Source organism: Gobius niger (genome assembly GCF_951799975.1).
Source record: "Gobius niger genome assembly, chromosome: 11".
Lineage (NCBI taxonomy): Eukaryota > Metazoa > Chordata > Actinopteri > Gobiiformes > Gobiidae > Gobius > Gobius niger.
The window spans coordinates 24,467,491-24,481,617 of NC_136862.1; the positions used below are offsets into that span (position 1 = coordinate 24,467,491).

The window sequence follows — 14,127 nt, forward strand, 5'->3', positions numbered from 1 at the left end:
ATATAGACAACAACAGTAAAGAATGCTAACTTTATAGGTACCTTAGCATTGATATGACATGTTTTGAAATGTAGATAATTGGCCTGGAGCAGGTTCTACAGTGGGAAACACTATGTCATAAAACAGCGTACACAAGCTTTCTCTTTCAGCTAACGGCACGATAACATGTCAAAGAAATGTAGTCTGGGAGCGAGCGTGATCTCTGCAACCAATCGAGCAACCAATTGGAGAAACGTTGGATGTGAAGCAGAAACAAGCGGCCTTTTAAAAAAAAAAAAACGTCCTTTTTTTCACGACGAAACGCTTCCTTGCGCCGGTTTTTAGGGATTTTATACTGTCCTAATTATTCAAGACGGACAAAAGAGCGTAAGAAAACAGTCCATCAGTCGCCGCGCCGCCATCTTTAATGTTTTGGATGGCCAGGCAATCAAGTTAAATGGTTAAACAAATAAAGAGGACACATGCAAAGGCCTAAATATAACAATGGCAGGTGGGTTGTAATTTTGGCGGCTAATATTAATATTTGTGACCACTGTACTAACTGCCGTCAAACCCCTCAAATGCGCTGGAAAGATGAAAGCATAACATAAAAGGACAATCTCATATGTTATGCTATTTGAAGTATGTAAACAGGGCCGAGATGCACTACGGGACACAGGAAGTCTAATATAAAGGGCACAAAGGGGGAAGGGGTCATGGATGAGATGAGTCACCGGCAATGATAGCAAACCCTCCTCCTCCTCCTCCTCTTCATCCCCTTCCTCCCTGCAGACGGAGCGCTCATGGGGGGGGGGATATGAGGACGGCGGATTTGGAGGCAGCCCACATCCTCACACCGTCCCGGGAACCTCCCATTGGAAAGTGGAGGGATGACGTAGGAGAAAGGAGGGTCCGGCTGTAAAGATGGAGGGAGTGGAGGGATTCTCTCACTGGATGAGGATAGTGTTGAAATCGTTATATACAAAAGGCATTGCCGAAGTGTGACTCATTGATCTATATTCTGTGGGTTGTTGTTGTTTTTTTAGCGAGGAAACAAAACATGTATTATATTGTGTATACAGGTTCACAATAAAGTAATTTCCTATTGCTTACAGGAGGACAACAAGGGCATCCAGCATCCAGGACGCACAGAAAAAGGTATAGGCCTATATGATGCCAGTGTGCCATCATGCCATAACAGGGAAAATACAAAACTTTGATTTGACTGGACTGGGAGAAGAAGAAAAAAAACAGTGTGAAAATGCAAAAAGACCACGAACAGATCAGAATCATTATGAACTATTTTACAAACCATGGGTCACTTTTAGGTACAGTGTCATGTCTTATCCACAGGCCATACATGTTAGTGCATTTTCAGCAATATCCAGCTTTTACACAATGCAATTTGTGCATTTTAGCCGTTTTAAACATCCACCCAGAGAGCCTGAACGACGCCCTCTAGTGGACGCCGAACGAAAACTCCACCACTTTGCGTGACAAGATTTATTGCGCCAACTTTATTACTTGCGTGATCAAAGAGTTTAAAAAAAAAAAACAGCCCTTTGTCATGAAAAGCGCATTGAAGAACTGCTCGAAAAGTAGGTTTGCAAGTGGTTTTGATCCGCGCCACACACACATGCTATTTGAACTTTTTTTTTTTTTTTTTTTTTTTGACGAATCTGTTCCGAAGTCCGTGATACGCTTTCATTCAACAGTAAATCACACGCCGCGCAGAACATCTAATAACAACCAGAAAGGTAAGGCACGTCCTTTTCGGAAGAAGTAACCCGGGCGCTCTCTCCTCTTCGCGTAAATCAGCATTATCTCTCGATGGGATAAACATGCATGAAGCGAGTTGAGGGAAGCGCTTTGGCCAGGACGCGCAATCCCCATCAATTACGCGGAGAAATCCTTCCGTCTTTTTTTTTTTTTTTTTTAAAGCGACGGGCAGCAGACAGGATACGGACAGCTTTTGGCTCAATGGAGGAGGTTTATGAATGACATGTGGATAAAGGAGAACACCTGCACCGAGTGACCCCGAGGAGGAGCGCAAAAAGGAACAGATTTGGATTGAACTTTTTTTTTTTTTTAGAGGGGGGACTGGGGCTGGTTGACACACTTTCCCCCCCTTGAGTCAACAACTAGTGATGATGTGCATATCGACAGTATAGCCCACAAGGGTCATAGCCAAGGTCGATATGAAATGAAAAAGCTGGAAGCCTTGACTCAAAGTAGGCAGCTCTTGGTTTTCTTTTTTGTTTTTTTTGCCAAAGTGATACCAAATTATTGACGTTCAAAAACGGGAAAGTCGATTGCGTCAATGTGCTCCATGTGCGTCACATGTAAGCTGTTGCTGGTCTCTGTTATCTAGCCCTGTCATGACAACAATGTTGAAGTTCAATATATTGAGGCAGGAAAGTATCGTGATACATGATAATATTGACTCAACGATACTTGACATTCTACTCTCCAGCATAAAAATGACAGTAAACCTTTGTTCTAAAAGTGCATAATCCATCCATCCATTTTCTTCCGCTTTATCCGGGGCCGGGTCACGGGGGCAGCAGCCTCAGCAGAGATGCCCAAACTTCCCGATCCACACACACCTCCTCCAGCTGTTCTGGGGGGACCCCGAGGCGACACCAGGCCAGCTCGGAGACATAGTCCTACCAGCGTGTCCTGGGTCTTCCACGGGGCCTTGTCCCACTAGGACATGCCTGGAACACCTCCCGCGGGAGGCGACCAGGAGGCATCCGGAACAGATGCCCGAGCCACCTCAGCTGGCTCCTTTCGACGTGAAGGAGCAGCGACTCTACTCCGAGCTCCTCCCGGGTAACTGAGCTCCTCACCCGATCTCGGAGGGTGCGCCCAGCCACTCCCAGGAAACTCATTTCGGCCGCTTGTATTCGCGATCTTGTCCTTTCGGTCATTACCCAATTCTCATGACCATAGGTGAGAGTGGGAACGTGAGTGCATAATCATATCCTAAAATACCATACAAGCTGCAAAAAAACATGAAATATAATGTAACTCTATTTGCTCCAGTTAGAAATGAAACTTTTACAAAGAAAATATAGGGAGGAAATGCTAGTAAATGTATACACGAGCCCAAAAAGATACAGTTTATCTGTTATTTATTGAACGATAAGTCGATATAGTAGCCTAATAATCGTGACAGCCCTACTGTTATCAGTCATTTGGTTTCAGCTGTTATGAAGCTCAAAGCTTTGATCAATGACATTTCACTTCATTTTAGATTTTTCAAATAAAAAGAACAAAAAAAGAAATATTGTTCTGACTCTTAAAAAAGACAGATTATTTCCTTCTTTCAGTATTTTTAAGTGATTGAACACATGATGTACAGTAGAAGAAGTCGCACCAGAAAGACAAAAAAAAAAAAACAATTGATCTGGAGCTCCATAGAGGCCACTGGGATACAAAGTAAAGGCACCCGGCAACCGACTCCCCTCGTGTGGCTGTAAAAAAGGCGCGAGACAACCAACCCGTGTGACAACCAGCCTAGTCTAATCTGATTCGGATGGAATAGGTTTTTGTGGAATGGTGATTTAGTTTAGAAGGTTTTTCAAATTTTCAATATGATGAAAAGGTTTGAATTTGGTGCCTAGTGTGATATAATTTGGTTAATCTTGGCACATATTCTAACCGTAAGAGAGGCAGGTACAAAGTGTCCAAGTATCATGATGCATGGCCTGTTTCTCTTTCGTTTACAAGAAAACAAGATTACAATAAAGCATGAGTTCAATGAAAATGAAAATGAAGTCCCCAATTTCCACAGTAGTGACAAACACTTCGATTGTTCCCCATTGTAACTATATGGTAAATGGTCTCAACTTATATAGCGCTTTTCCACCTACATTAGGCACTCAAAGCGCTTTACAGCAAGGATCCACTCACCCATTCATACTCTCATTCATACACCAATGTACGCAGACAATCAAATTGTATTCATGGCCATTTCCTCAGTTGTTGTCCAGTCATATTTCACCAAAGGTTTTTAAAAAGAGGTTCTCCTATTAAAACACGTATATGTAAAATATATAGGCTCTAATGGTCTTTATCTTCTCTGATCACCCCCCTCACTCACAGCCTTGTTCACTGCTTTAAAGCTCCACTTACATTTTACTGAAGACGAGATGCTCGTTCCCTGACATGTATGGTGCATTTGGGATCAGACTTTTACCACATGCAATAAAATGTTCATTTGGAGAATAGGGAGTGACAGTTTGGATGTGGCCTGGAGATAGAGAGACCTATGAACAGGCTTTAGGTCTGCGGTCAGATCAGATACAGTACATTAGACTGGGGCATGTACATTATTGTGACTGGAGTATAAGATAAGCTTGGCTTAATGGAGTTTCAATGGGTGAATTTGCAGTGCGAGCTCAAAAGTGGTCCAAACATGGATGAGATTTCAAGATATATGAAGGATATGAGAAATATGAGCATCAGGTCGTTCCTGTATTGAAAATAGAAACATGTACAAGATAGCGAATTCATATTTTGTCGTGTGTTCCCGTCTTGTCGAAGGAAACTTTATCTTTGCTGACATGATTTGAACTCTCTGGTCTGAGGGTGAATGCAGTATGTCACGATCGCTCCCAACTCTTTTGCAAAACTTAAATGTGTGTAAAAAATAAAAAGCATGCAGAGTTATAAAATATAATGAAGATGGCAAGTTAACCTGTTAGAGAAAACATGTCATTTTTCAATAATCTCACAAAAATCAAACATTGACTTTATCTTCTTCATTCCCTTCCACAATCCCCCCATCCTTAAATGTGGATCTAAAAACATGTTTTGTTGAGACTTTGACTGTTGTGTTCAGGATTTCCAACCGCACAGAGGAAGTCCAGCGACCGCCATGTTGTTCAGTGAGGGGTAAATTTAGCAGCTCTGACTTTGACACACGTGAGACGAGAAACGAGCCATGTTACTGCTGTCTGCTGTTCATGTTACACCGGGCTGTCAGATGAGATGGGACTATGGGCAGCTCCATTTCAAGGGAACACAAAGGGAGCACGCCACACAAGAGTTAAGGGGATGAATATTAAAATTGGCCTGCAGCTGAAGAGAGTCAGCACGGTCACAAAAGAGTTTTTGGGCAGAGCTGATGGGGACCGCTGACCACCTCAGAAAGCAGTAAAAAGTGGGACATGTTGTGCCATGTGGTGAGACACAGATGGACTTGAGAATTTAAAAGCTTCTTGGAAACATTTTAATTGCTGTTCCAGCCAAAAAGACATAGATTGGGATAGTATTAGCTAGTTCAAAATGTAGGTGATGATTCTCTGACTTTGTTTACAAGTTGACATCAATGAAAAGTTTTTTTTTTTTTTTTTTTTTACAAAGACAAAAACATGGGCTGCATGAACGTGAGGTTAAAGTTTACCAGGCAAAGTAAAAGTGCTAAGATCAATGAATAAAAGTCATCAAGTACACAATTAAAAGTACATCACTCGCACTTCATTCTTCTATTTTTCTTTGCTCCGTTACATTTTTTGAACTAGTTAAAGCAGTACTAAGTAACTCTTGTCCCTAGAGGCCATAAGCGCAACTGCAGGTGTCGGAGCATGTTACGGTTTTTTAACTCATTAATTGTCCGGGAGAGTAAATACTGCGCTGACAGAAAAGGCTAAGGGAGAAAGGGATATTGTACATCCAATTACACAATGGACATTTTTTTTCCCCCTTAAACTTGTTTGTAAATACTGTTTAAAGTGGTGCTAGCCCGCAGTTAGCTTTGCCCGTTAGCCTGTTAGCTTCTTCTTTGTGATTCCATTAGTGTGTATTGCGCCTCCGACCCAGTGCAGGGAAAGTTGCAAGGGTGGTTTTCTGGCCAGACACACCAGGGGGTGATGAAAGACTCCCCGCTCATACCATTAGCACTTGTATTACCCCCAGAGGGACTACGAAAAGGATTTATTAAAGGTAAACAAGTTACTTAGTATCACTTTAAAGGTAACACTTCAGTCACAGATGAGTATTTGCTTGTACAGGCTGATGATAAATGTCGCCCTGCACATGGCAAAATAAACGACACATCTATTTCTTGGGTGAACATGAAAACTGATTTTAATTTACCTTTTTGACATATCCCATCAACACCAACAGCCTTTTCATACAAGGTTTGTTCAATGTGACATCCACAAAAATCAAAATGCACCACAAAATGACAAATATTTTAAGATATTTACTCAACCAATCCCCAACCAGAAACCAACTGACTTTACACTTAACTCCAGGGGTAGGCAAGTTTTTATTTTATATTTGTAAGCTACTTGTTTAGATCTCAGAAGTGCTCAATTATAAATCTCAAAATCCTTGGGGGACCATGGGCCTGACACTTCCTACCCCTGCTTTAATCCGTTGCCATTTTAATTTCTAGACTAATAGACAATAGCTTCACCATTCGTGTGCATCTCTACTACAGTGTTTCGATATAACTTAAGAATCTTGCCAAAATGTAGGATAATGCGAAATCCCTTATGTTACATTTCACCTTGTTGTTAATTTTGCTAAGTAAAAACATACAATTTGACATACAGTGAATAAAAAGCTTTGATCATAGAAGTTAAAATCCCACGTACATTACATTGCATAAATCAATATATAAACTTTCTATACAAAAGACTTGACCTCACAGAAGAAGAGTAAAAGGGAGCTTTGAACAAAACATGATGCGATGCCGCCCTCTGGTGGCAATGAGAAAAAAAACAACAACTGGGCATGCAGCTGCTGTGAACAGAAATAAGGCATTCATTTTCAACTGTGTACACTCACTTCATGATTGCAAAAAAAGCACTTAACATTTACCAACTAGAAACGTATTATTATTATTTTTTTTGGTCAGTATCTTACATCAAAATGGGCCGAGGTCATGGATATTGTTTGAACTGAGAGAGAAAGAGAGACAGACAAAGGAAAAACATTAGCTGCCCCTCTTTTGTATAACACCCAAGCGTCCCGTTGGGAGTGCGACGCACAGAAATGGATATCGTAAGAGAGATCAGTAGATGAACAGGACTCGAGTGCGGGGCAGTGTGGAGAGAGAGTCGGCCATCTTGCGGATTCGCGCGTAGTTGATGAAGCCTCGGAGGAAAAGCATGAAACCTGAAAGAAAGAAAAAAGGGGGGGGGGGACATTACGCTAAAAGGCAGGTGTGTACACAAAAACAACAAATCCACATCCTGTGTTCTGGCTGGTAAGTGACCCGTAGTGCTAGTATTATGTTTAATGCCAAAATGAAGAAAATACATGAAATACTTATAATAGAACTACTTACCCATAACCAGAAAGACCCACCACAACCAGTACTGTCCGTCAAAATAGCCAGGGAAATAGGTGGAGAACTGCAACAAGAGAAACCACAGGTTGTTGCCTCTGTACAATAATAACATGTTGGGGAAGTGAGTCATAAACCAAGCGACTGCAGCTTCACCTAAAATCAATACTTTTTTTCAAAATCGTACAGCCCCTTTTTCTATATTTTGAGTCAACATTCCTGGCTCATACCCTGACGATGAGGATCCATTTGATGAGGGACAGGCCGAACCCGGAGATGGCGCCGTAGCGACCGGCCGCTGAAGTGGTCAAGCAGAAGGACAAGAAGAAGCCGATCCAGTTGAAGAGGAAAGCCACTGCACAGGAGGCGACAGGAGCAGAATTAAGTCAAGTCTCTTTTGATAGATAGTCTTTTAATGTGGTTATTCTGAATAGACATTTTATTGTGGCAACCAACCAACTTATTTTTCTTGTTAAATCTTGCAATGGCTAATGAACTCACTGAAGAAGGTGAGCATGAAGATCCCGTCGTTTCCTATCCTCAGCTGATCTGCGTCTTCAAAATCATCCCTGGTCACATAGTCTTCATCCTGTGGCAACAACACAAGAAACTCATGGTTAGATGAAATTCATAAAAAATAAATAAATACTGTTCCACAGCACACAACCATCTAAAAGCCTCCAGGAAGTGAGCTTCAAATTAAAACATTTATGATGAATGTGGTTACAAACTTTGCTTGGTTTAGGTGTGAGTTATTGACGCTAGTATCTGGAACATACCAAAGTCATGTTTTGCATTTAACCTTTTATAAATAATTTTAACGGTGCTTTATGCAACTTTTTATTGGAAAACAAAGTTGATATTTGTGCGTATTTGACCTTGGAGTGACGTCGCAGCTGTATCAGTGGTCAGCATAACGCCTTTACTTTCCATCACAGTGGTCTCTAGGACGCTCCGGGATCAACTGTTTTGTAGGTGCTCTTGTGAGGGTCCGTCAGCAGTGAAAATCTTCCAAATAACTGATCCTGGTGCATCATAGAGACCACTGCGATGGAAGGCGCCATGTTAACCACTCATACAGCCGCTGGGTCACTACAAGGTCAAATGCGCACAAATATTAACTTCTTTTTTGCATCAAAAGTTGCATAGTGCACCTTTAAAAAACCCGTAGAGGCTTTTCAGTTGATATAGTAAGTACCTTGCGATTCTGTAATATTACTTACAAACCATACATTACAAACAAAAGTACAAAATATATTGTTTCTGGCAGTACATATGACGAACCGTTTATGATCACATTGAATAGCAAGAGCAAACAAAGCTGTGTTGTGGGAGGCTAGTAATATGAAAACAACCACGTACTTAAAATACAACTCTAGAGTGGCAACGTCCAGCTCTGGCGGCCGTACTGTGATTGTGAGTGCATTGAGGCCAGTGCAGTACTTTATGATACGCATGTTCATATTACTGTGAAACACTCTAATTCTCTGCGTTATCAGGACTGAACAACTCTATAGCTGTTTTTTTCCCCCCCATTCTTCTTTTACATTAGTGTCCATTTGAAATCTGCTCATGTCACAATCACAAGATGGCCGCCACATTCACAACTGCAACGGCTACCATTGCCCATCTAAAGTTATATTAAACACCTATGGTAAAAAAAACAAAAACCTATTCAGAAAGAAATGTTGCCATAGAGACAGCCTCACGAATGACTCTAGCGTCGATACAAATGCAAAGTTACACTGCTATGGGGACTTTGCATGAAAACACCACCACAATCACGTCACAACCACTGGCCTTACCATGACCTCTGACCCAAACACATTCACTTTGGGACATGTGCGTCATGTGAAGCTACTGTCACTAATCTGCAAGAAAACACACTACAGACATACAATGCACAGTATATAAAAAGGTGGGCTCTACCGAAGGTGGACCATTAATACCCGTCGCCTCGAGCGTACGGCAAATTGCATCGTCAAAAGTCTCCAGCCGCTCCCGGGGATGTGTCCGCTGCAGCGTTATTGTGGCAGAGAAACAACACAAAAAGGCCCCATTATGCACTAAACAGGCGACTTTTGGACACCACTGTAGTATTGAGGTTTGTAGGTATCAGGAGGAGCAAAAGCAGTCAGTCAGTGTCCTAAAGCACTAGCCATCCACAAGGTCTCCCATCATCCCCATACAAAGCAGACCCAACTGTTCCGGGATCAGGCGGGCCCCCTGGTGGTACGGCTGTTGCTTGGTTACGCCCAACCATGCAATTTGTACAATTGCAGTAATTTTATAATGTTTTTATATAGGCTTCTTGTTCCCATGGTGCATAATAAAGCATTCAGGCCAAGGTTTGGTGGAGACTTCATTGTCTTTGTAATAACTTTTAAACATTCATGCCATGGATTATTGAAAAGAGTCAAGATATATTACTCATTCAGCCACTGATTACATAAAAATGCGCTTTAAATATCAGGCAGTAGGCAGTAAGTAGCTTTCGGTTCCCTTTCAAACTTTGTCGCGAGTCTCTCAACCTTGAATTTGCGAGACATCTCGGGAGGAGCACAGTCAGAGCGGAAAAACATTACAAATTACAAAACATTACATTCTGACGCCAGACATAAACAAAAAATAGCTTCTTTCTGAATTAAACATTTTAAATAAGGATCAGTGCTTTCTATAATCACAGTGTAGCGTCTCCAATTTCTCTACAGATAAGGAAATGTAGAGCTATTTTGAACTTGGCACAGTGATAAAGGAGTACATCAGGGACGCTGTGTACTTTTGACAATCTGGCCAAACATTTCATGAATAATTATTACGTCCCAAGCCATAAAAATGAAAATACTTAATCATTTGACCCGACAGAAATGTCAGGGAGTTTTACTTTGACATGCTAATGTGAAAAGGATTATAATGGTGTTTTGTGTAAAATATTATGTCCACATCTGTGATGTTAAATTATCGAAGACTGTCTGGTTTTAGATATTCAGAGAACCGGATGTTTTTCGAATAATGACCGTATTAATCACCAATTAGAAATTGCACGAAGAAAGGATGGAAAAGCAGAGTTAAAAATGTTATGTTCTGAAACATAAGTGGCATAGTGCACGGAAGAATTACATATTCCAAGAACTGAGTCGGAAGTCGTTAAGAGCCCTTATGTACTGTATTGTTGCCTAGTAACAGTAAAAAGAACATTTACCTATTCATTTCGCATCCTGTGCCCATAAAAAATAAAAAGGACAAATGGCCCAGGCTTTTCTCACCTCACTGCAAACATGTACACTCGGGTTGCTGCAGAGTCAGTGATTTGCAGGGCTGTACTTCTACACAACTGAGGATTTCAACTTTGGTCTATTTCTAATATCGTCACAGGACTTTTAACTGTGAGGTCCATGGGGCGGGTGCTTTTGCTTTCAGATTTCAGAATGAGATGGACGGCTGGAGCCAGTATACCTGTACTCATTAGGTATTCTGGTATCTGACCACATCAAAAGCTCAGGATTACAGATACAAACTTTTCACGGCCTCACCTCAACACTGTTCTGTGTGGAAATTATGAATGTGAATCCTACTTTGAAGTTCAGTTTTACAATATTTCGCACTAAAACAAAGGCAGGAAATGCAAATGCGCTTCAGACTAGATCAAATCAGACAAAGTACTGTCAGTCAAGCACTTCCTGTGACAGATAAGACATCCGCTTCCCACAGATTTGTTTGACTACGGGTGCACAAGCTTATAATTCAAGACCATGGGGGGGGGGGAAGCTAAAGTCTCGCGGCCGCATTGGTCCATACTGTGATCATCTGAGCTTATGGAAAAGACTTACTCTGGAATTCACCAGAGGCACATTGGTCTCCACCTTGGTCCGCTCGGCCTCATCGTAGGACGGCAGAGAAGTGGCCACGTTGTAGGAGGGAGGCTTCGGGAAACTCCCATCGTCCTTGTACTGGAAAAACGCTACACAAACAAAGAAGCAAACGTGACTTAGGGGAGAGAAGGGATAAACTGGAGGAGTGCAGGCCAGGGTGAAGAGTTTGAAACCTCCAAGGACAATAACAAAGCGATAACGTGCAAACCCTTTCCCCTTTCATGACAACGTTAAGAAGGTATTGGTGTGCACAGCTCCAACCTGCGTCGTCCTGCGCGATGCTGTTGTACGGAGGCGGTGAGTCAGCGGCAGCCTGTGGCCTCTCCTCTGGGTCCTCGTCGTTCGGCAGCTGAACAACAAAAATAAAACAAAACACTCATCATTTTTACACCGCGTTCCGTCTCCGTCTCACACACACTGAAGAAAATGTCCTGGTTTCAATTCCACAAAGGCCCCGTAGGAGGAGTACACAACATAAGACTTGGTTTGATGTTGGGCTGCATAATATAATCGCCAAGTTATTGTCACAAATTGTGTAAGTTATGCAAGTCGTAGAATAGATATGGACAACGGGAGGTGTGGCAGACCCCGTAGTGTTCGGCGTAAGCTAACAGAGGCTCATTCATGCGAGCAGTTTTGACTGGGTTTTTTTCAGCCAGTGAATCCGGAGAAAATGAAAGTAACTAAAAAGGGGGGAAAGTACATGTAAGAATGACAGGCCAGCGTTTAATAGAAACTCAAAGAAGGCCAAAAAAACTTCAATGTAAAGTCCATTAGAGCAGTGGTTCTCAAACTGGGGGTCGGGACCCCCAAGAGGGTCGCAAGACAAATTAGGGGGGTCGCCAGATCATTTAGACAAAATATACATATTTTCATTAGCACATAATGTAATGTTTTATTGTAGCATGTGTTTGATGTGTGTGTATGCGAGTGCCATTATTTGTTCGTAGTTTGTTGAATTTCATTTTAGCCATTTTTTTTCTTTCTTTCTTTTTTTATCTTTTAAGAATTATGTAGGCTAATGTTCCTATTTTTCACGGTGTGACCTGGGCGGGGGTCACAAACCGCTTCACCTGTTATAATGGGGGTCGCGGCTCCAAAAGGTTGAGAACCACTGCATTAGAGCAAGGAAATTCCCACTTCCTAAGTATAAGGCCAAAGGAGGAGGATACAATTAGTCCACTGAACTACGGTAACCGAGGCTGGGTACCGTTCAATACCGGTACTTTAACTATACTGGGTTTTTCGATACTGATACTGAAATATTTGTCATAATTCACTTCATGAAACGCGGTCCCTGGACCAACATTTGTATCATTTGTACGATCACAAAAGATCAAAACAGGTGGTAAAACTGACTTTTCAAAGAAAGAGAAGAGAAAATATTTTATAAATGTTCTGTATTTCATTCGCCATATTTATAATTTGTACGATCAACGTAACATATACATCATTATGTAAAGTGAAAATGTCACAAACTGCAGCTTTACGTTTCAAGCTGTGAACTTCAACCTGCTCCTTCCGAGTGTGCAAATACACTCCTTTTCCTGTTGAAAATACTATTTTTTTTATGCTGCTAAAATAAACTAATAAAACTAAACAAACCAGCAGCAAAACTTGGATCCAAAGATATATATTTTTTTTTTTCTGTACCTGCTGTCAATACTTGTCTTGTTTCCGATACCACCCAGCTTCCTCATGTCGGAAGAACTCACAATATAATGCAAAACACAGGTCTTCCATTTGATAAAGATATTTGATATACATATTTTTTTGCTGACATAACCTAAAACAGAAATGTACAGCGCTTAAGTTAAATGCCATTCTAATTTTCCATGTTTAGTTCAATTTCAGCCTTATTTTGGGCATGACATAATATTTTCTAAGTTTTTAAAGATTTTATTTGATGGAACACATCCTGTTCAATACTGTTGATGAGCTATAATGAATCCCAATACGCCCTTTGCAAACTTACCGCTACACAAGAGGCGTAGTAACAACAGTTACTGTTGTTTAAGTACACATTTCTCTGTGACTTTGTACAAAACCTTTATAGATAAATACTTGCTGCCATTTTGGAAACGAAACAAGAAGACACCATCTCAAAGTAGGTTTGACGTCTCAAATATGTTTGCTGAGGTGGCACATTTTACACTTGACATGTGACAAAGACATCAGTAACTTTCACAGAGCAACAAAAGAGCGCGTTGTAAATAATTGTACTGAAAACTACTGCATTTCAAGTCACACTAAATCACATTTCAAAATCACTTGAGATCAATTCCCAAGGAAGAAGGACAAACAAAAAACAAAAGAATGCACATATTTGCCACCAAACTAGCATAAAAGAGTGACCTTAGATTAAAGCTATGCGCAACAAGAGGCTTCTCATTTCCTACTTTTGTTTTGAGTACGTTTCATTATAACGACCCACTCGCCTCGGCACCTACACATGTTTGACTTTCCCTTGAAATTAAGTCTTTTGATTTGATTACTCACGCAAAGTAAGGATTAGTTCACAATAGAATCTAGTTTCATTTCCTAAATGAAAGGTGGAGGGGAATAATCTGCTATTTCGCAGTTAGAAAGAGCACATCGACCAAACAACACGTGTATTATCATCTTAAGCAATGTGAATGCTAATGTTTTATCTCCACTAAGCGATCGTTTTGGACAATTTGAGCAAAAAACAGCGAGATTAAATAGCGTTAGCTTTGAGGCTAATTAGCCCGATCATGCTAACAAACAGCACTGACGTAAAGGCGTTACAAGCCCCGCTGCTAAGAAAAAACACAACATCTATCCATTTACCTGCTGGTATCTGGCGCTCGGTTCGGCCATCCCGGTTCAAACGCTCGGTATCAGCAGCAGGAAAGGTGTTTTGACCCAAGACACTGGATAAAAGTGAAATTATGTAAGCGTAAGCCGTAAGCAGTGAATCTCAAGCTTCACCACAACGACTGCTTCAGTTCT

At 41.2% G+C, this 14,127-nt stretch overlaps 1 protein-coding gene across 2 annotated transcripts; it reads right to left on the minus strand.

Annotated features, from left to right (window-relative positions):
• Positions 1-6,054: 6,054 nt before the first annotated feature.
• On the minus strand, positions 6,055-14,127 carry ndfip1l (Nedd4 family interacting protein 1, like). 2 transcript variants are annotated; one of them, XM_079565872.1, is made up of 8 exons: positions 13,966-14,127; positions 11,416-11,503; positions 11,113-11,243; positions 9,212-9,298; positions 7,784-7,871; positions 7,513-7,637; positions 7,283-7,349; positions 6,055-7,110 (listed from the first exon to the last, which is right to left on the minus strand). In XM_079565872.1, exons 1-8 carry the CDS (start codon positions 13,993-13,995, stop codon positions 7,007-7,009), a joined length of 720 nt encoding a protein of 239 aa, XP_079421998.1. In that variant the 5' UTR covers positions 13,996-14,127; the 3' UTR covers positions 6,055-7,006. The 2 variants fall into 2 exon arrangements, with proteins under 2 accessions (XP_079421998.1, XP_079421999.1); XM_079565873.1 differs by lacking the exon at positions 9,212-9,298.

Excerpts from the sequence above, each read along its gene's own strand:
- ndfip1l (XM_079565872.1), bottom strand. The coding sequence starts at position 13,995 with ATGGCCGAACCGAGCGCCAGATACCAGCAG. Across the intron at positions 7,638-7,783 it reads CTTCATGCTCACCTTCTTCA|TGGCTTTCCTCTTCAACTGG; the intron begins GTGAGTTCATTA and ends CCTCCTGTGCAG. Across the intron at positions 7,111-7,282 it reads GTGGGTCTTTCTGGTTATGG|GTTTCATGCTTTTCCTCCGA; the intron begins GTAAGTAGTTCT and ends TCTTTCTTTCAG.